The sequence below is a fragment of the Podarcis raffonei genome, chromosome 12 (assembly GCF_027172205.1).
Source record: "Podarcis raffonei isolate rPodRaf1 chromosome 12, rPodRaf1.pri, whole genome shotgun sequence".
Taxonomy (NCBI): domain Eukaryota; kingdom Metazoa; phylum Chordata; class Lepidosauria; order Squamata; family Lacertidae; genus Podarcis; species Podarcis raffonei.
In genome coordinates, this window is record NC_070613.1 from 11,127,923 (window position 1) to 11,151,224 (window position 23,302).

At 40.4% G+C, this 23,302-nt stretch overlaps 1 protein-coding gene across 9 annotated transcripts in view; it reads right to left on the minus strand.

Moving 5' to 3' along the window:
* Positions 1–23,302, minus strand: part of KMT2C (lysine methyltransferase 2C) — a 144,541-nt gene that overhangs the window by 78,244 nt on the left and 42,995 nt on the right. For all 9 annotated transcript variants that reach the window (XM_053410551.1, XM_053410550.1, XM_053410544.1 and 6 more), the window contains exons 5-6: positions 21,184–21,329; positions 20,185–20,294 (exon numbers count right to left, since the gene is read on the minus strand). In XM_053410551.1, coding sequence (XP_053266526.1) covers positions 20,185–20,294; positions 21,184–21,329 — 256 coding nt within the window. The remainder of the gene's footprint in view (positions 1–20,184; positions 20,295–21,183; positions 21,330–23,302) is intronic.

Below are 23,302 nucleotides of genomic sequence, written 5' to 3' on the forward strand. Positions count from 1 at the left end.
CCTCAGAGTTTACTGGAGATTGGGATTTGTATTTCCTGTTCAAAACCAATAATCCATTTACTGTAGGCACACTGAAATACACACCTCTAGTGGTTTTGGTTTTGCACAATGAACAATCCACTCAGAGGGCCATGCTATGCACAAACAGTGGAGTTTTCAGACTGAAGATATTCCAGTACAATTTATTCAACACAATATATTTTTCAGTCCCTTTCATTATCCCAGCCATAACTTTTAAGAAAAAATTCACAGCATGGAATTCACAACAAAATAGTGTATGGTGATTCATAAATGAATTTATTACAGCAAACCATTAAATAAATTATTCACTTCATCTATACGAATTATATCAGACATATAAGTAGAGTAGGCATTTTCTTAACATGTTCAATGTGCTCATTATGTTAAATATCTACTAGTTTTTCTTGTTACTGGTTTTGTGATTGGTACACAAGTTAATAAAATAGATCTTGGAAGATACTAAAAGTTGTATATTTCTCCTGGTGAAAAATAATGTACCATGGAAAGCAAAATTATGAATATATTAGCAGAACATATCATTACACTGAATATATCTGTATAACAGTATGACAGACTACCTAAATAATCATTAGCATGCTTGTACCTGTGGAAAAATATGAGGAATGACTTAAAATGTGATGCCATTATATATCAGAAAAGATACTGCATTATCCATCTCAAAAAACATTACAGATACAAATAGTTTCGGTCATTTCATTTTTCATTGTAACATGATTGAAGGGTATCATGTCAGTAAAAGGAGCATATGTAGCTTCTGTTTCTAGATTTGCGTTTTGTCATTGATTATATATTTATTAATTTTGTGTTATATGCATCAGTTTATGGTGTCTGGAGTTTTCAACCCTTAAAAGCAAGAGAAATCAACGTTTTTAATTCTTTGAAGCAAACAGGTTTTTTAAAAATTAAAATTATTTACAAACACAATACCTTTAATAGTATCCTAATTACCGTACAACAATCTAAACACACACAAATCAGTCATAAATGATGAACACAGTAAATGTTTTAAAGACATACTCATAGCAAGTAATTCAAATTACAGATATTACATGTAACTGCCACCATAGCCCAGGACAAATGAGCCCAGGTCTTCACTTGCCCTGAAAAAAATAAAATAAAGGGAGGTGCCAAACTGTTCTCCCTTATCAGGGAGTTTCACAACATCAGTGCAACGATAAAGAACGCCTTGCTCTAAGCCCTCACTGTTGTAACTTCCTGAAAATAGAGGATCCAAAACAAAGTTATCCTATCCAGCTTCAGCGGCTGGTGTGGAATATGCAGAAGGTACTTCTTCAGGTATGCAGGGATATAGGAATTTAAATTTAACCTAGCACAGAAGGATAATTTAGCATTGAACTTCTGCTGCTGTAAGATTATTCCTTAGGAATTGAGGATAGATACTGTCAGTCACAACAATCAAGTAAGAATAGCAGCCTTTAAAAATAAGCAGTCCATTAACTGATGTTGTGGTCCTAGACCAGAAATTCTCATACTGTATACAAATTCCAAAATCAGCACTTCATCCCCTATACATCAAGGAGGTACCCTTTGTTAAGTAGCTTCAAATGACTGGACCATCGACTCCTTGGAGTATTAGTAAAGACCAAATAAATCCCCATAGCTTGAAATCTTGTTACCTAGAAGAAGTCAACAGCTGCATAAAAAAGCACTGATCCATTAAGTGTCCAGATACAGCACTCAGTATGGGGGCATTAAACTTTACTATCTAGACCAGACATTTTAAATTTTACATTATTTCAATTGTAGTGATCAAGAGATGCTTTGCATAGGGACTATTATATTTCCATCTTCCATTAAATCATCTTTTTTCCACTATTGGGCATACGCAAATGAAGTGAGGAAATAATTAACAGATTGAATAATATGCAATAGACTGCAGAATTCAAGTCTTTTCCTCCATGGGATTTCTACTGTCTGCAACAACAGCATGCCTAGGCACACTGCAGGACCAAGTCTAATTAGTGAAAAGCAAAAGCAAATTGGAATACAGCACACAGATAAACTGAGCAACACACATTACAGATTGCTATAAAGTACTGCACCTAACAACATGGTATAATTTAAAATTCAACATACACATGTTTAAAAGCTTTGGCAGTCCCTTAGGTCAGTGTCAAGACAGCTTCCTCCATTTGCCTCAGCTGCAGGAGTGCTAACCGTGGTCCTGAACCTACTGAACTCTGAATTAGCACCTTGATCCTTGTCCAGGGTCCTGACCTTGCCTTAGATCCTGGCCAATTCTGAAGCTCTGGGCCATCAACTCCTCTCACAAGGGATAGGGATAGTTGGGAGAGAAGGAAGCACATTTCCTTGCAACCCTGGTGGCATGCACACACAGGACTCTCCTGTATGAGTGTCTGAGGGCCCTGCTCTTGCCGCTTACCATCTACCTGGGCCAGGGCGGGGCCTGAAGCCTCACAGGGACTGCTGCGCTCTGCTGCCCAGGAGGACTCTCCTGTGTGAGTGTCTGGGGGCCCTGCTCTTGCCGCTTACCATCTACCTGGGCCAGGGCGGGGCCTGAAGCCTCACAGGGACTGCTGCGCTCTGCTGCCCAGGAGGACTCTCCTGTGTGAGTGTCTGGGGGCCCTGCTCCTTCCTGCCGCTTACCACCTGGCCCAGGGCAGGGCCTGACGGGCCTCACTAGGACAGTTGCTGTTACTGCTGGAGGGGTGCAGAGTGCTTTTAAAATGTTTTTTAAAAATTTCTTTTGAATTTTTTGTATGTGGGGTGGGTGGGGGTGGGATGGATGTTTATTGGGCCTGGGAATTTGTTTGATTTTACATTTTTGTAATTTTTACTGTTTTTTGTTGTATTGATTTATTGGTGTTGTTTTTTTTTTAAGGTGTTATTTTGTTCTTAAGGGGAGGGGTCAGGGCTGCCGGGGAGTAGGTCCCAGCCAACAAAATGGCTGGGGCATGTTCCACAGGGGGGGATGCACTGGGACAACCGATCCCAGTGATCACGGGTAGGAGGAGGAGTTACGCTAAGACCAGACCATGTCATTACAGAGGAGGCAGGTTTAGTCGTTGTCTGAGGACTATCCCTGCCTCCGGGTCTGGTCCTGACTGGATGGATACTAGAATCAGCAAGGGATACCCACATGACCTGAAGGTGCTGCTGTGCAATGCCAGGTCAATGATTCATAAGACCACTGCCATCCATGACTTGATCATGGATGGAGGACTTGACCTGGCATGTGTAACAGAGACTTGGTTGGATGAAGCAGATGGGCCTGCCCTTGCCGCCGCTTGTCCACCAGGTTTCTCTTACGCACAACAACCCAGGTCATGTGGGCGGGGAGGGGAGGTTGCAGTGATTTTTAGGAAGTCATTAGTTTGCACCAGGCGTCCTATTGGGAAGACCCAGTTTTTCGAGTGCATGTTCTGGAAGTTGGGCAATAGGGGCAGTACAGGATTCCTTTTGGTGTACCGGCCTCCCCGCTGCACCAAGGATTCCCTGCCCGAGCTGCTTCAGGTCGTGGCGGATGTTCTCCTGGAGACACCTAGCTTGGTTGTCCTAGGGGATTTTAACATCCATGCCGACACGACTTTACAAGGGGCCGCTCGGGACTTCGTGGAAAGCATGGCCTCCATGGGGCTGTCCCTGAATAAGTCTGGCCCAACCCATAGCCGAGGACATGCCTTGGACCTGGTGTTTACCTCTATGGATGTTGGTGATCTGACACTAAGTAAAAGCGAAACGAAGGAAGTGCCATGGTCAGATCACTTCCTGGTGCAACTGGACTTCTCTGCGACCCATCCCCTCTGCAGGGAGGTGGGACCAATTCGGATGGTCCGCCCCCTCCACTTAATGGATCCAAATGGTTTCCAGAGAGTGGTAGGGGATGCTTTATCCCATGTTGATGGCCTTTCAGCCGATTCCCTGGTGGCCCGCTGGAATGTGGAGTTAACCAGGGCTATTGACTGTTTGGCTCCGAAGCGCCCTCTCCAATTGCATGGAGCCCGGACAGCCCCGTGGTTTTCCACGGATCTGAGGGCAATGAAACAATCATTGAGACGGCTAGAGCGCCGGTGGCGGATAACTCATTCCGAATCTGACCAGACACAGGTTAGAGCTCAATGTCGAGCCTACCAAGTGGCGATAGCGATGGCGAAGAAGACTTTCTTCGCCGCCTCTATTGCATCTGCAGAAAACAGCAGCAGGAGACTTTTTCAGGTGGTTCACAATTTAGCGGAACCACCTGCGACATCGGGGCCCAGTACGGGCCACATGATCTCCTGCAATGATTTTGCAAAGTTTTTTGCAGATAAAATCGCTCAGATTCAGGAAGAAGTAGACTCCACCGTGGGAGCAGGGCCAGGGCGGGAGAATGCTAGAGTCCTGTCTAGTCAAGTTGTGTGGGATCAATTCCAATCTGTTACCTCCGAGGATGTGGACAGGCTGCTTGGACGAGTGAAGCCAACCACCTGTCTCCTGGATCCTTGCCCATCCTGGCTTATATAAGCTAGCCGGGAAGGACTGGGCGATGGGCTTCGTGGGGTGGTGAATGCTTCCCTCCGTGAGGGAGCCTTCTCAGACTCGCTGAAAGAGGCGGTTATTAAACCGCTTCTTAAAAAACCATCTTTAGATGCGGCCACGATGGCCAATTATTGCCCAGTCTCAAATCTTCCATTCTTGGGCAAGGTGATTGAGCGAGTGGTTGCTGAACAACTCCAGGCACGCCTGGAAGAAGTGGACCATTTGGATCCCTTCCAGTCGGGATTCAGGCCTCATCATGGGACTGAAACTGCCTTGGTCGCACTGGTTGATGATCTCTGGCGGGGCTAGGGACAAAGGTGAGAGCTGTTTCCTAGTTCTGCTGGATCTCTCAGCGGCGTTTGATACCATCGACCATAACATCCTTCTGGACCGTCTTGAGGGGCTGGGAGCTGGGGGCACTGTCATACAGTGGTTCCGCTCCTTCCTCCTGGGCCGTGTTCAGAAAGTGGTGGTGGGGGATGAGTGTTCAGACCCCTGGACTCTCACTTGTGGGGTGCCTCAGGGTTCTGTCCTCTCCCCCATGCTTTTCAACATTTACATGCAGCCACTGGGAGAGATCATCAGGAGGTTTGGGCTGGGTGTTCATCAGTATGCGGATGATACCCAGCTCTACCTCTCTTTTAAATCAGAACCAGTGAAGGCGGTGAAGGTCCTGTGTGAGTGTCTGGAGGCGGTTGGAGGATGGATGGCGGCTAACAGATTGAGGTTGAATCCTGACAAGACAGAAGTACTGTTTTGGGGGGACAGGAGGCGGGCAGGTGTGGAGGATTCCCTGGTCCTGAATGGGATAACTGTGCCCCTGAAGGACCAGGTGCGCAGCCTGGGAGTCATTTTGGACTCACAGCTGTCCATGGAGGCACAGGTCAAAACTATATCCAGGGCAGCTGTTTACCAGCTCCATCTGGTACGTAGGCTGAGACCCTATCTGCCTGCAGACTGTCTCGTCAGAGTGGTACATGCTCTGGTTATCTCCCGCTTGGACTACTGCAATGCGCTCTACGTGGGGCTACCTTTGAAGGTGACCCGGAAACTACAACTAATCCAGAATGCGGCAGCTAGACTGGTGACTGGGAGCGGCCGCCGAGACCATATAACACCGGTCTTGAAAGACCTACATTGGCTCCCAGTACGTTTCTGGGCACAATTCAAAGTGTTGGTGCTGACCTTTAAAGCCCTAAATGGCCTCGGTCCAGTATATCTGAAGGAGCGTCTCCTCCACCATCGTTCAGCCCGGACACTGAGGTCCAGCTCTGAGGGCCGTCTGGCGGTTCCCTCACTACGAGAGGCCAAGTTACAGGGAACCAGGCAGAGGGCCTTCTCGGTAGTGGCGCCGCCCTGTGGAACGCCCTCCCATCAGATGTCAAAGCGATAGACAACTACCTGACATTCAGAAGACATCTGAAGGCAGCCCTGTTCAGGGAAGTTTTTAACATGTGACATTTTAGTGTATTTTTTATCTTTGTTGGAAGCCGCCCAGAGTGGCTGGGGAAACCCAGCCAGATGGGCGGGGTACAAATAATAAATTATTATTGTTGTTGTTGTTGTTGTTGTTGTTGTTGTTATTATTATTATTATTATTATTAGGCAAAAGCAGGAAGTAACCTTCAGGGAGGTGCTGCCACTTCCTGTACCTCTCTATTAACCTCAGTTCAAGGCTTCCTGCTTTAATGGCAGGCCATTGTCTCTCAATGTGCCAATGGCTTCTGAAAAGCTTATGCCCTAATCTCTCATAAGCAGAATTCTCTCCACAACTGAAGACTGAAATGGTGCCACTTTTTAAGTTACTAATATAATCTGAGTTGAGAACATATCTTCCATAACAAATTAGCATGTCTCCCTAGGAAGGTCAACTTCAGTCTGGAAATCACTACTTCGTAACTCAATTAAAATACCTTGCCATTTTGCTGAATTCATCATATAATCACTATAATGTATCAAGGCTTACTATGTTCAGCCACTGACATCCAACCTGTACATAGCAACAATTTGTCTAGTATGTTAGAGTGCAGTTAAACTGTGTAGCAACATATTTATTTAAAGTTTATATCACAGCCTTTTTTTTAAAAAAAAGGTTCAAAGTGGCTAATAAAAAATAGAATAAGACACATAAAATCATTACTATTAAAGAGAAACATAAGCCAGGAAAAATATCTTAAGTACTGCATCAAAAGCCCTTCAGCTAAAGTTCACTAATAACCAAATATTTTCCCAAAAGGAAGGTTTTCACACTTGATAGAAGACCAATAAGACAGGAGCAAGACAGATTACTCTGGGCAGGGAATTTCAATGTCTAGGGACAGCCACTGAAAATATTCCAGTGAAAATAAAATTGATATTATTGATATTATTTGTTACATTTCCATTTAAAATGCTGTAGGTGGCCATATTCAATATGCATCATATACAAATACAACTGCACTGTGGATATTGGAATTTTTTACCCCAAATTTCCAACGTATATGGTTCCCATTATTTTAAAAAACGCACACAGCAAATTTAAAAGGAGTTCCTGTTTTTAAAACGTACAATAATTACAAACGCATATAACTTTTCTAACCTACTTACTTATTTGTTTGACAGTCTTTTAACTCCATTGGGCAATCAAGTTAGCAGCACTGACCCCCTCAACTTCACACTGTTTCCTCCTCAAGTTATCAGCCAAATTTTACGCAAGGGGATTGCATTAAATTAGATTTTCAGAAATGAGAACAATCTGGATAAACTTGAGAAACTGAAAAATGCCTCACACGTGTTGATTTACAATGCTATGCAGAGAAATAGAGGAGGGTGGGAAATGAAAGGCATTGAACTGAACCCTAACAACACATGGTAAAAAACCATGTCGGCAATTAGAAGCATTTGGAAACTTAGCAAGAAAACCACTTTTATAAACAATGTGGTTTATGAAATCTGAATAAGGGAAAAAAACACTAAGGAAATCAGCATTTGTTTAAACCATACACAAGTGATAAAGCACTCAGAAGTAGTAAATCCCCACAGGGAAGTTTTACAACAGCTGCTGACTGGAAGGCTTATTTTTTCCCCTGCAGCAGAAGCACTGTTTTGCTACAAACGAGACTAGAAATTATGATCCAAGGAGCTCAAGTATGTTGTTATTGTAACTCTGCCTGACCTTTAACAAAGAAGAGTTCAAACAGCACACGATTAAAATGTTTTTAAAGGTGTGTTACATAAAAGCTACCACTGCAATTCTGAAGCACAGAAATATTTCATAAGGACATTTTTTGAAGGGAAAAAAATCAGGAAATGTCAAAGCACACTGCACAACTGACTGAATGGAATTTAAAGCAGCCGCAGGTAGGGCATTTGAGATTGGCTAAAGATGCCTCTTAGCATCTTTATTTTGCAGAACAAAACTTTATTTTGCAGAACAAAACTTTGTTTTGCACGATCAAGAAAGCAAGCTCTCAGAACAAGCATTTTTCCATGGTTAGTAGAGAACAGGTTTTTTTTTGTTATTTGTCTTGGATAAATATTCTGCTTAGTGCTACTGAACTAACTAGAAAATTAAGACCCAGCACCCATATCTTCCATATAGCTAACAATGGCCTATTTTCTCCCATATCTTTCTTTCAGTTTCTTCCTGGTTTCCTGGCTGTTTCACACATTTTGTTCCAGCTATGCATTCTATCTTTCCTTCTACTTAGAATCATATAATTGTGGAGTTGGTGGTGACCCCAAGGGTCATCTAGTCCAGCCCCCTGAAGTGCAGGAATCTCAACTAGATCATATGTGACAAATGGCCATCCAGCCTCTGCTTTAAAAAAAAAAAAAACCTAAGGAAGGAGAGTCCATTCTAATATCTAACAGCTCTTACTGTCAGAATGCTCTTCCTGAGGTTTAATTGAAATCTCCTTCCTTGTAACTTGAATACATTGGCTCAGGTCTTACCCTCCAGAGCAGGAGAAAACAAGATTGCTCCATCTTCCATGCGACAGCCCTTTAGATATTTGATGATGGCTATCATATCTCCTCTCAGTCTGCTCTTATCCAGGTTAAACAGACCCAACTCCCTCAACCATTCCTCATAAGGCTTGGTTTCCATACCCTTTATCATATCTTGGTTGCCATTTCAGCTTATCACTATCCTTCCCAAACTGTGTGGCACAGAACTGGACACAGTACTCCAGGACTGGTCTGATCAAGGCAAAATAGAGCGGGACTATTAATTCCCTTGAACTATACCTTTGTTGATAGAGTCTAGAATAGCATTACCTTTTATGCTGCAACATCAGACTGTTGACTCATGGTAACCCACAGGAATAAGTAGATACAATTCTGCCATTGCTTAATTAAATAAGTTTCCATAGATCAGTCGAGAGAACCAAAAATAGAGCAATTGTAGCCTGATTACTCTTTCCCTTTTTTCCTAGCTTTGCCATTTTCCCCAAGATGGAGGAGCTGGCGCTTCAATTTCTGTCATGAAGGAAAACGAAAAAATAAAAAAGGCACCTGAGCGAAGAAGAAACAGAGGCAGAGATCATTCTTTCTTTTTATTCAAGCTAGAACGAAGGAAAGAGCTTAAGCGGAATGTGATAGGAACTCAGGATGTCATATGATTCTTCACAATGCAAAAGTTATTCATCTGATGTCATGGAAGTCCATAGTGAAAGGGGAAAGGGGTTGAGTGATCCCAAAAGAAGTTCTTAATTACAAAGAGAGCTTCTGGCTGCTGGATATAACTAATACATAGCAGGTGTCTTCTAGAGAGGAAAAATTCCCTTACCTATGCCTTTGTGGTGACTTCCCTTATTCTCTATTATAAATGCCTTTTGCGTACCTTTTTCCTATTCTCCAAGTCAGGACCTTAATGCTAAATTGGGTTCTCTCCAAACAGTACTGATTTGCCATAAGCCAACTCTTACAGCTAATTTGTCTATATTGCACCCATATAAAGCAATAAGGCAGCAAATGTTAAAACATTATTGTAATTTCTAACCTATTAAAATCTACGTAAAATTTAATCTGTCTGCTGCTCAGCTTGACCACATTAGTCAAACAAATTCTTCCACAGAACAGGCATACCTCAGAGATATTGCAGGTTCAGTGCCAGATCACTGCAATAAAGTGAGTATCACAATAAAGCAAGCCACACTTTTAAGTTCACACTATACTATACTGTATTATATTAAGCCAGGCCCCACTGGCTGCAGGGGCAGCGGGGGGGGGGGGGGAATCCCAGCCAGCTCCACTCCCGTGGCCAGAAGAGGGGCAGTGGGGGGCCAGGCTGCACCAGCATCCTCATAAGGAGCAATATCCACAAAGCACAATAATGTGAAGTGGAATAAAACAAGGTGTGCCTGTATATTATTTTTCTCAAGCATTTTGTTATATTTTAGATCTACAAATGGATAAAGAAGGAGAGGACACACTGGGACTTCTTTCCACACTCTCTATTATTTTTCAATTATTTTCCATTTCTTTATTTTACAACTTAAAAATTTAAATAACTTAATTGCTGCATGAGCTTTCAACATGTATTAAGACTAGCCTTATTCAGCATTTCCTGGGGGGACTAAACACATTTGCCAACTTTCTGTACTGAATTCCACAGTACATTAAGCATGATTCTTAGCTGAAGCAATTAACTGTTGAGTAAATTGTATAGTTTTGATAAATATTTGAAAACATTGATTCTTCAATCCTTTAACTATGTCCCAAAACAGATGTGCACAACTGCAAATTCTATTTGCTTCCTGGTTTCTGAAGTGTAATGACATTTTTACAACCACACACGATGCCCTCACCCAGGAGTAAAACAAACCATAATAATTCTCCACCATCTGTTTCTTAATTTTGCATTCATTTAACTTTGCATTCCAAACTAAAAATCATTTATTTCATAACACATAATGTCCAATTGGTAGAAATTATAGCTGGTAATTTTTTAAGGGCTTATATCTGTAATGTTTCCATTGCTCTTAATTTAAGTACTATTAAAGCTACCATATGGAAGACCCATTCTACCCCAAGAATCATTGCCCATTATAGCAAGAAGGTCATTTGCACTCTCTCCCACTTCTGCCCCCCAGTATCATACAATTGCATTTAAAAGGAATGGGGAATATTGGAACTTTTGAAGCATATTCACAAAGATGTGTTTTTAAGAAAGTTACACTGATTAAATACATCAAGATCTGCAAGCTCGCATATTGTCCCAATACAGCTTTATCTCACTTTTCTGACTAAACATAAAGCACCTAGTGTGCCTGAAGGGGGGTGGGGGGGGTGTGTGCTAAACCTCCACAGTGTAACTGAAACAGAATGAACAAAACTATAAAATTGTAGAAAATACCAAAATCCACAGAGGGAGAGATAATTTTAAATGCTGCCAAAGGACTTGGTAAATAAAAGGTTTTCTTTTTTAACTGGCACCTAAATAATACAGTGAGTGGCTGCCAAATGAAACTGGGGAGGTGATTTCACAGTCTAGTTGCAATCCCAGAAAAGGGTCTGCCTGCCTGGCTACCTAACTTAGCAGCAAAAAGTGTAAGCAGATGGAACAGCACATGAGCACACACACACACACACACACACACACACGGAGAGTTGTATAGGAACAGGCAGTCCTTAACATACCCTAGTCCGTGGCTGGCTTTAAAGGTTAAAAACAGCTGTTTGAATTGTGCCTAGAGACAAACTGGCAGGTAGTGCAAGTCCTTAAACACTGGAGAGATATACTCAGCCCTAAGAGCCCTACATAATGACCTGGTGGCTATGTTCTGTACGAGTGGAAAATTTCTGGACAGTCTTCAGAGGCAGTCCTGGACATAAGACTGCAGTACTTTAAACTTTGATGTAATCGGCTTCCGGTTCTGCTTTGCCTTAATAGAGACAGACCCCACGATAGCGGGAGATTGTTGGCGAAGGAAAAACAAGGATGATTGGAGGTAATTATCCTTGCAAATTCCCCCCAGGGATTGGGGTGGGATGGGGAATGGGCTTCACTTCCCTTTCATCCCGGTACCTGGCTCTTGCTCTGGCGTGGAATGCAGGGGGCAGGGAGGCGCTGAGTGCAAAAGCACTTCGCCTGCCGAAAAGCCTCCAACACCGCCATTAAGAAGCAGAGGTTCTCCTGTTAATTAGAGCTTAATTGGACTAAGGTACAGGAACGTGCTAGAAGAGATGTGATCACAAACCGCAGAACAAAATCAACTTCAAGGACTTTAAGGTTTGAACTTGAGAGAAGACTTCATTCAGTGCAAAAGACGGTGGGGGGAGGGCAGCCTCTGATTTCTTTATTTAAAGTTTTCTTCTCTACATTTATGATTTGGCGACCCTCCTCTGAATGCTAGTTCAAATCATATTTGTACAAGCAAGGATGGAAGAAATTGGATTATAAATATGGAATATAACATCAACTGGAACCATGGGTGTAAAAAAAGGAAAAGGGGAGGTAAGCTCTATTTTGCAAAAGGTTTACAATGGAAACTTAGAGCTGACTCTTCCCCATCCTTTATTATTTATGGAGCGAACTCAATAACGCTAAGAGGACTTGGAATTTAATTTAATTGGAAGTATAATTGTTCATATATCTTCAGTTGGAAGGAAGGATGAAAGGAGTCTGTTAACTGCCAAGGAACTGATAAGGTTCTTTATTGAGTCATCTGCAGTTCGACAGACCGCTCTTCTTCCCAGACTGAGAGGAAAAATGGTGAAAACAGGTTATTTATTGGGACAGAGTGACTTTTGCAGCTAATGTTAAAGTTGTAAAACAATTAAGCATGGGACGGAGCGATGGAGAAATTTCTGGAACAATGGGATACCAGCTCCGCCCAAGGCATGATGGATAACAGCAACAACCAGGGGAATGAGAGATATAACATCTTACAAGGACAAGAAGAAACACCATGGACAGAATAATTGCCACACACAGGAAGAACAAGGATATAGTTTGAGTTCCTCACTTGTACCTTTAGAAATGATTTAATGTGTCAACACAAATAGAAGTTATTAATATTGTAGTTGTTGTAGAAGGGATTATTATTATGACTGAAATGGAATGGAAATCAATAAGATTTTGGAATGCAGAAATTAACCAAATAATCAATTTATTAAATCTGGCACGTGGGGGGCCCACTTTATTGAAATTATAAAATTCAGTATTTGAACGATTGGTATTAATAATTGTATTATAAATTGGTATTGTTATAATGAGGCTATTACTGGATTGTAATTGAAAAATAAAAATTATTATCAATAAACCTTGATGTTATCAAAGCAGAGTAATCATGGCAAGATCAAGTTAATTCAGAAGAGCTCCTGCTAGCTAACCAATGAAAGTGCTTTTAGGCTACAGATGCCACTTGAACATGCAAGTGCAGATTTGGATCTAAAAAGCACACCCAAACTGCAGACCTGATCTTTCTGGAAGGGTCAAATCCTATAGAAACAGGCTAAGTATTAATTAATACAATGTTTTTTGCAACCCACCAACATAGTTCTCATCTGGTCTAGCTTCAAGTTACTGGCTCTTGGCCAGCCCATTACTGAGTCAAGGCACCTGTTCAGAACTTTCACTACTTTACCTGGTTTAGGTAAGCAGAGCTGGGCATTGTCTACATTTTTTCCCTAGCACATCTTTCAGCATTAGATAGCATGGGATATGGAATCTTGCAGAACCCCAGTGCACAAATGCTATGGGCCAGGCAGAGGTTCCCTTGCAACACCTTCTGGAATCACTAGGCAGAAAAGAACCACTGGAGCACAGTGTCCCCAAGACCTACCCTTTACTGGTGATTTCAGAAGAATCTCATATCGTATAATACTAGAAACTACTGAGAGATGTAGTCAGCACTGAAACCAACAACATGGGCACAGCACAACATCCGTTCCCCCAAATTTTTAAGGCATCCCCCTTCTTTCTTTTGGCTGTGCAATACATTATGAATCAAGAACATGGAAAGCTTATTATGTTAGATATGCCTGTATTGATTTAACCAGGATTTTTGCTTGAAAGAATAGAACCAACTATAATGAAAATAATAAATAAATAAATATAGATAATAAGTGTGACATTTTTTGTTATGCGTGTTATTTGGTATTTTTTAAATCTATGAAAAATATTGTATGATTGTATTAAAAATGATTGCCACTTTGTAGTAGCAATTAGCAATTAATACAGTTTAACATAAAATAACCAAGATAAGGTAGGTTCAATTAATTTCTAGTGGTTAACAATGATTTGAGCAAAACAAAACCACTTGCCTTCTATTTTCGAAAGGCTATGCTGCTTAATTATTTTAGGCATATGTCAGATTCCAGATACTTCAGCAGTGGTCAGCAATTTAATGCTAGGACCTGTGATGAAAGGAGGTAGTAATACTTGATTTTGTCCAATTAAAAAAGTGAAATGAAGTGGATAGAATCCCAAATAACCACATAGTGCTTAATAAGGTTGACATTTTTGCAGCGGACAAAATAAATGAACTGCCAATGTTAATGCACGGAACAGGTCCAAATAAAATTAAGAGACTCTGATTATGAGGCCCTTATACTAGTATTCAACGCCCGCCTTCTAGCTTTACTTTACCTGCCACCCAAGTACTTTGACCTTTTTGTTTTTCAGATGAGTGAACACTGCTGCCATGGCCGACCTTTTCCAGAAAACGTATCCATCATAGGAGTCCAGATCTGACAGGGAGCAAACATTTCCAAGATGCCAAGGCAGTCTGATGTAATAGATGCATGAATCCACTCCAACCAATTATTTTTCTTAAAATTATAAAAATGCATCTCTTACCACAACCCACCTAATAAGTGCCTTTTAATATTCTAACAACTCAGTAACTGATTTGCTCACATGACATGAGTTCCAAGCATATAGAAGAACTGTTCAGTGCTCACAAATCTCCAGTGAATGCTGCTGTAACTAAAAAAAAGAGAAAGGTGTGTGTTCTTTGTGTAGGCTTCTATTGGATGCCACTATTGAATGTATGTAGAAAAACAAAACAATATACATGAATATGGGTGCAGATTCACTGAGACGCAGGGGGGTGCAGATTCCCAGGTTTATCTTACTCAAACAGGGTAGCCAATATGATGCCCACAAGATTTTTGGACTACAAATCCCATCAGCCCCAGCTTCACGTGAATCATCAGGAACGATGGGAGCTGTAGATCAAAACATCGGAGGATACCATGCCAGTTACCTCTATACTGGAACAATGCTACCTATATACCATTTGTGACTCAATGCCTTTGAAAGGCAAATCAACACACAGAAGCTACTGGAAGCCGTTTATGAACAATCAGAAATATACAGTGCAGGTTTATGTGCAATTCCCTTACCATACTACACCTTCTTCTTCATTATTATAGTTATGGGTCAGTATTTATATAGGGCTTTTCCTATGCATTCAAAAGCCGTCCCATGCTTGAAACAACCCTGTAATACAGACAACTTTGACTGCACCAATATTATACAGAAGAGGTAGTACCAAAGTAGAATAATAAAGCTTATCTATGGTTGCTCAGTTCAGTGAAGGTGGGTTTTTAAAAACTCATCTCTCATATTATACTCAAATCACTTCACAACACCACACCTATATATCCTTTCCTCCTATATAAATCTATAAGGTGCTGGAATTATTCTTTGAACCCATTTCCTTCAATTGTTCACTACTGATTGAGAAGTGACACACTGCCTACTTCCAAATACTTACAAATCTCCTATTGTTATAACATTAAGAACTGTTTGTAACTGTAAGTAATTAAGATAAAATTAGTTTCTCAGTATTTATTTGTGCATACAGCACAACTTCATGCACAGCTAGTTTTATTGCTTATCATTAATAATCAGTTTTGCCAGCTGTTGATTCCCATTTGGAATACAACAAAAGAACATTTTCTTAAATGCATCACTGAACAATATCAGTGAGCACAGAAGACATAATAAATGTAAATATTAAAAGAACATATTCTAAAAGCCATATTACATGTCTTCTATATTCAAGTCACATATGGTCACCAAATATTTACAACCTACGTAGATCGTGTCAAAAACTCCTAACACTCCTGTTGAAATGTACCCGTAAGTCATCACTACAACATTGAAAAGTAGCATAATAATGAACTAAAAATCCACCAAAGATGCTCAAATCAATTAACTTCTGAGTGAACCAGCACTCCAGTCCAAATTCACCACCAAAATTTATCACAAAATCACAAATAGCATCGTAAGAACATAATAGCAGCCAGCTGGATCTGGCCAATGACCCATCTTGCCCAGCATTCTGTTCTCACAGTGGCCAATCAGATGCTTGTGGGAAACAAGAGAGCAGAACATGAGCACAAGTGCATACTCCCCTCCTGTAGTTTTCAACAAATGGTATTCAGAAGCATATCTCGGGCTTGCTTAAAAGAAAATTGGTAGATACATGCAACACCTGTGCTGAAAAGTAAACAAACTAAAAGACCACAAAGCCAGGTGAGGAAGCGCAATCTCAATCCCCTATTTCAGGGCCGTGACCTCTAGCAATTTTAAAGGAAGCGTCTGAAAAGAAAAGAAAAAGTAGTACTTTATTTTGGCCATTATTATTTTTTTAAGTGCTTCCTACTCAATTTATGCAAGAAGAAATAAAAATGCTTAAAACTCAATGATAATATGTTAATTCAGGGTACACACAGAAAACAGCTTTGCTAAGTGCTAGTGCATAAAGGAAGCGTACAGTGGAAATTCCTTCAGGAACATAAGTCCTTTTATGCATCTCTGATGGAGTCTTTCAAGCTTTTTTATTTGTATTTTTGTGGTTTCTCTGTCAGTTTCTCTCTGGATGCCCTTGTCTATTCTGTCTTTTCCCAAAGCATTTAAGCTTCCAAGCTTTCATTGTACTTCTGATCTTATTCAGCATCAAACTTTCTTTGAAATTTCTTTGTAGCAACAACCTCTCTTCCTTCATTCTAGTACCCTGACATACAAAATGTAGAGTTCAAGAAAGGGCGCTTTTCCATAGTACTGAAGTTAAGAAAAGCAAGTGAAAACTCTTACAAGACTGCCTCTGCTTTCCTACTTCATTGCCAAGAGTGCATTCACACAGAATATTTCCTACAGGACATTCTCTTGGCACTTTACTAAGAAATCAGAAGCACCACTTCAGTGGAGGAAATAAAGCTATTTTTTCTTATTGGTGGACAATGCCAAAATATCTTAGAATGAAATGACCCCATACTGCTAGCACCTGTAAAACAAGCAAGCAAGTACATGGCTTGAATTCAACCTGGAATAACTAAAAATATTTTGTAGACTACAATGGCACGCCTGTCAGGGCAATGAATCTACAATGGTACTTCATTGTTCAAGCATATCTGAATGAGCAGTAGCAACTGTGAACAGTTGTTAATGTGCAAGATTTGTGTTTTTAATATTCAACTGAATTTGTAGAATGAAAAGTAGGTATGTTACAAAAAATGGATGATGAAGATGATGACAATGACAGACATCTTTCAGCAATAGAGCTATCGGGATACCTATTGAAATGGAACCTCTATGTGCAGAATAATGCTGTGTTGAATTCCCAGTGATGCATTGGGTCTGTACATGCAGCACTAAACAGATGGCTAGTGCTGTCAATGCATTCTCAATGGAACTACTCCAGAGTAAGTAATAGGATAAGCAATCCTTACTGTCTGAGACTTTCTCTAAAAACTAAACTAATTAAACTAAATGAAATGCCATTTTTCTTATTAAGTCTCATTTACTGTATGTTCATGATGTTTCACCAAGCATTTTCAAAGAACAGGCCATGTGCTAAATTATTGGCATCAGTTGATAAAAAACATAGAAGTAAAGGACGTTACCAGTCTCAGAAGTAGTTTAACAGACTGGCTCAGAGGGAAAACACACACTATTCATATCTTTAGTTATCATAAACTTTCCTGGAGCAGAGCACTGTGGGTTGGCCAATCATTTTACTCTGAAGGAAATTACTATAGTGAACTACTCTGGCTATTCAACTAGATAAAAAAAGCATAGCATGTTAACTACTAAACAATATGTCTTTTTGAAGTAGGACTATATTCCTCAACTCATACTTTACTAGAGCATGGAACCTGATTTTTATTAAACTTTTTTTAATATCAAACTTTATAATCTTTAAATTCCAGCTTTCAAGTTTGTTTTACATTTCACTTTAAACTTTGACTTCCCGCCTTTTCTTCCATGCTGTTCTGAATCCCATCCCATCTACATACCACATTCTAACAGACATTCCACCTAAAACATATTCTTTTATTTCAAATATTGTCATTTTTCTTCCTCTACTCATGTTTCAAATCCTGCTTGTGATTTCATCTGATTAGGATGTTTTTCACATATTCCCAAAAGGGCTTCCATTCTTCCACAAATAGTCAAGCCCCACCCCAAGCCCTACACCACTCCAGTAACATTTGTTGAGAGGAACTGCATCAGCTGTGAGCATAGAGGTTCCTTCACCAATCAGAATCAGTGGTCCCAAAAACAGAGGAGCACCCAAATCTCCTATCAGACCCTGATTAATGCTATCACTTTGGATTCCAACCAATGACAATGACGGGGAAAACCTTCCAAATAGAACAGAAATGTTCTTGCCATATGATATTTAGGGTTAAGCTTTCATGGCTTACCATGCAAGACAAAAATAAATAAATAATATATGAAAAATTAGCCAAGTTCAAACAACCTATGCACTACTTTTACTACTTATCAAAAACCTTTAAGTACAGATATCCGTACACATATAAAATCCACAATAGTGTCATCAGAACAGTAAGACTCCAAACCACAGTAAAATTCCAACCAATTGGGATGTTTTTGGAAGAAGGGGAATGTCTAGAGTCAGAAAATAGAACAACTTGTGAAAAAGTGTTTCCAATACAGTCATACCTCATGTTGCATCTGCTTCAATTTACGTCTTTTCAAGTTGCGTCATGCAGCAACCCGGAAGTACCGGTACGGTTACTTCCGGGTTTCACCGCTCGCGCATGCGCAGAAGCACTAAATCACGCAGAAAAGAACTTCTGGGTGTGAACGCTTTGAGTTGCAGGCATGCCTCCGGGACAGATTACGTCTGCAACTCAAGGTTCCACTGCATCTCAAAAAATGATTCACAAACAAGCCTTATTATACTCTTCCTATCAGTATAATAGTGAAGACACGGTATACACAAATAATTTAAAATTTATTTACCCTAGAAAATCTTCATCATATCTCACTATAGCCTTCTTTGCTCCAACTTAAAAAAGGGTTTTTTTGGTAAAATCACTTCACACTTCACAATTCACACTTACTGAAAACCAAATACAATGTTTCAATACAATTTACAATACAAATACAATGTTTCAAGCCAGTGAATCTGCTGGATCAAAATCTTTGGGTACTTTAAAGGTAAAGGTACCCCTGCCCGTATGGGCCAGTCTTGACAGACTCTAGGGTTGTGCGCTCATCTCACTCTATAGGCCGGGAGCCAGCGCTGTCCGCAGACACTTCTGGGTCACGTGGCCAGCGTGACAAGCTGCATCTGGCGAGCCAGCGCAGCACACGGAACGCCGTTTACCTTCCCGCTGGTAAGCAGTCCCTATTTATCTACTTGCACCCGGAGGTGCTTTCGAACTGCTAGGTTGGCAGGCGCTGGGACCGAACGACGGGAGCGCACCCCGTCGCGGGGATTCGAACCGCCGACCATGCGATCGGCAAGTCCTAGGTGCTGAGGTTTTACCCACAGCGCCACCCGCGTGGGTACTTTAAAATGCAGAAAACACCTGGAGGACTCAACCTGAAGTTGTGCCTCTTTGAAGCTCTGATAGGAGGAAATATGGGGAATTACTACATGGTTGTCTCACCTTGGGGACACATAGGCTTCATCTGAAGGATAACACAAACCATGGGTAAAAGCCTGCACGGGTCTTGGGCTTGCATACTCATTCTGCTGGCATAACTGTAACAGGTTCAAAAGATTTTGCTTTGATTTTAGATTTAAGTGCAGCTTGTCATGTGATCCAAACCTGACAAATGTTGGCTTATCTTAAGCATGCCAGCTTCAAGCCATGGGTCATGAAATGGGCTTGTTTCAACAAACAATAGCTAAGATCAACCACAGTTTAGAGTTCAAAAACAAAAACGAACAATAAAAACAATCATAGCAAAAGCTTCAAATTCTTCCCTGTGACCATGCCAGAAGAATAAAGGTGAGGAGAAAGCATTTGATGTCAAGGCTTGCACAGGCTCATTCTTGTGACAATAAACCATGTTTGATACTGATATATGAGCGGAGTGATATAGTTGCATTTACTGGGAACAGAAATAGTGCCATTTAGATCAGCAGTAGAAGTGAATCAAGCACCAGCTAACTCCTGCTTTTTTTTGAATATTTAATCTACAGAAGAACTTGACAGCTGGGTTTGCTAGTAGAACAAACACAATACTCCTCTTCTCTCTTCATTGGATCTACCACCCAAATTAATATTTGAAAGTGACACAATTCAGAAATAGGAAAACATATTTTCAAATAATCAAATAATCAATACTCCATTAGGGATGCTTTTTCTGCAATTGTAACATTTTATAATAGAATGATTCTTTTAAATGATTTAAGAGAGATGGAATCTTAATTACTTTGAACTCACTTTTGTGCTCCCTGAGACAACAGCTTTGTCCACACTCACTGGTAGATGCTCTTCAGTCTGGCAAATTCCAAGTGACCATTCCGCACAGCGGTGATGAGCCCAGCAGTAACCTAACATATGATGATCAGCAAATGAATGGATTAGTTTTATAGTTTTTTGCTGCAGAACAGCAAAAGGGAAAATGTATAGACAGCATCTGCTAAACCATGGGTAGGCAAACTAAGGCCCGGGGGCTGGATCCAGCCCAATCACCTTCTAAATCTGGCCTGCGGACAGTCCGGGAATCAGTGTGTTTTTACATGAGTAGAATATGCCCTTTTATTTAAAATGCATCTCTGGATTATTTGTGGGGCATAGGAATTTGTTCATTTTTTTTTCCCTTTTCAAAATACAGTCCGCCCCCCGCCCCAAGGTCTGAAGGACAGTGGACCAGCCCTGCTGAAAAAGTTTGCTGACCCCTTTGCTAAACCGACATAATGACTGGAGAAGAAAATTATCATTTTTAATTTGTTAAGAACTCCAGGTCTTTCAAATAACTTTAAGTTTGATCCACAACCACTTATAGCAAAGTAGGGAAATAAGTATTCTGTCTCTCTCTAAGGATATAATTTTATCCTTAGACTGAAAGAATGTTTTTTTTTAATAAAAAAAGAACATTAGAACTTAAAGATAGACATTGATTCCTGCATTGCAGGGGGTTGGACTAGATGACCCTTCCAACTCTACAATCCTATGATTCTATAAAATATACACCCACTGAAATAATTTAGTATTTGTTCAGCTAATTCACTATTGATGTTATGATAGAATGGGAATTACATTTACCAGTAAATCTGAAAGATTGTATTTCTACAGTGGTAGTAATAACATTTCCCCTATATTTTCTCCTTTTAAAAGGAGAGGGAAGGAGATATTTTCAAACAAACAACTTCATTCAATTTGAACGATAAGTAAAATATACAATATATTGAATGGAGCTATATTCTAGTAGTACACTACCTGTTGGCTCAAATAAGGCTTGGACATCAATGTCATCTGGTAAGCCAACCATTTTGAGTTCATCCCAGAATTTGACTACCTGATCATCAGGAGTAGTTTGAGTGCTTATACTTCTACAAGATGTTATGCTCTGATGAGACTTCTCTCTGTGTGGAATACAAGATTTGGTTAAATGATTGCAATTAACATAACATGGGTTTACATACATACATACAAATTACATTTAAACTATATGGAAAAATAAAGAAATACATATTGGCAGGTTTTCAGGTATCTGACACAAGTGTATCAACCTAGGAAATGAGTATACTCTAGATTAACTTGCTTCTTTATTGTGCATTGGGCTCACATTGCTAACTCACAGCTCATAGTAAATCCTGCTTCAATATTTTATTGGATCAGTTTATACTTTTATTGTATCTTAAGCAAATAGTCTCTACTATCTAATGAAATATTATGTTATTCAGAATCTAAAGCGCAATTAAAAGACACTGTTACTGGGGTGGCATGAGTTGGGAGAAGAAGTTATACAAGACTTTAGAAAGCTACTGCCAGAGTAGACAGTGCTGGGTAGGATGAAGCAGTGGTCTGAACTCAGCATACCAGCTTCATATATGTTAAATGTGCATTTGAGTTTCACTGATGTCAAACTGAAAATGATTAATGTGCGGACAACTAAGTAATTTATTTCTATAGAAGAACGAGCATTCAGACTGGCAGAGCTAAAGCTGATACCCACAGGTGAAAGTAAAAGAAAGCATAGCCATGCAAATAAAAATAAGTTAATACACTTGTAAGTTTTGACCATCCAAATTCTCATTAAAATAGTCCACCTTAAGTCCCTTTAAAAGGCTGCTTCATTTTGTTATTGTTTCATTTCCCACTTTACTGCTTCATTCTATTGGCAGCAGTCCAGGGTTAGCCACCAATCAGAGAACTCCAACACAACAATTGCTTTAGTACCTAAACTTGGATAGCAGCCAGCATGGCACTTGGGTATGATTACATCACCATCCTCAGGGGACAGAGCTGGCTAGTTGTTCCAAGCTAAATTAATTTTGAACTTTCCCATAGGCTACAAAAGCAACTACTAATCAGCCAGCACCACAGAATCCAAAGAGCAGCAAAGCAGCCCCTTAAGGAGCAGCTTGCTGTGGATAAAAGTGAAATAAATTGGAACTCCTAACTATATTTTTAAAATCTGCAGTACTACATACTGATGAAAAACTATATTTCATCAGTATATAGTACTGAAGACTCATAGCTCAGTGACAGAGCATCTGCTTTGAATGCAGAAGGACCCTAGATTGACCTCCGATATCTCCAGTAGAGCTGGACCAGCATATCTCTGGTCCGAAATGCTGAAGAATCGCTGATCTGACCCAGCATGATGCTGGTTATTGGCTATAACATTTGTGAGTTGTTTTATACGAAAGGTATCAAAGCAACATAACAAGATAAAATAACTTTTTAAACAACAATATTTAAAGCAACATAAAATACAAAATACCTAAAATGCCCAACCAGGAAAATAATAATGACAAATCCTACCCATCCTAAAATGATGGGCACCACCACAGAGGTCAGCTTAGCTACCCAAGGCCTCAGTGAATAAAAAGGTCTTATAGCTTGGCACCTAAAAATTGATGATGAGGGCATCAGGCAAGTTTCCTTCCCCCCCCCCAACTCACAAACCAAAGACAGATCACTAATGCTAGGAACTACAGTACTAGCAGTGCTAGCAGAGAGCACGTGGAAAAGACAGGGGGCTACCAATTCAAGGTGCTGGTATGAGTATGCAAAGTTCTAAATGGCTTGAGGCCCAAGTACTTCCTGCATCTGCAGACCCTTACTTTAAGATCTGAAGGGGAGGCCCTGCTCATGATCCAGTTACTAATATTTGCCCATTGGGTTGTGACATGAAGCAGAGCCACCTATATATGAAGTTTCCACTCTGGAGAAGTTTGGTTGTCCCCCATCTCAGATTGCTTCAAAACATCAATCAAAGACACATCTGTTCACTTGAGTTTTGGCACATAGTGAGGAAGTTATCTACTTAGGCCTTATTGCCATCAACTGCATTACGTTTTCATGTCTGTATTTTGATCTTTATATTAGT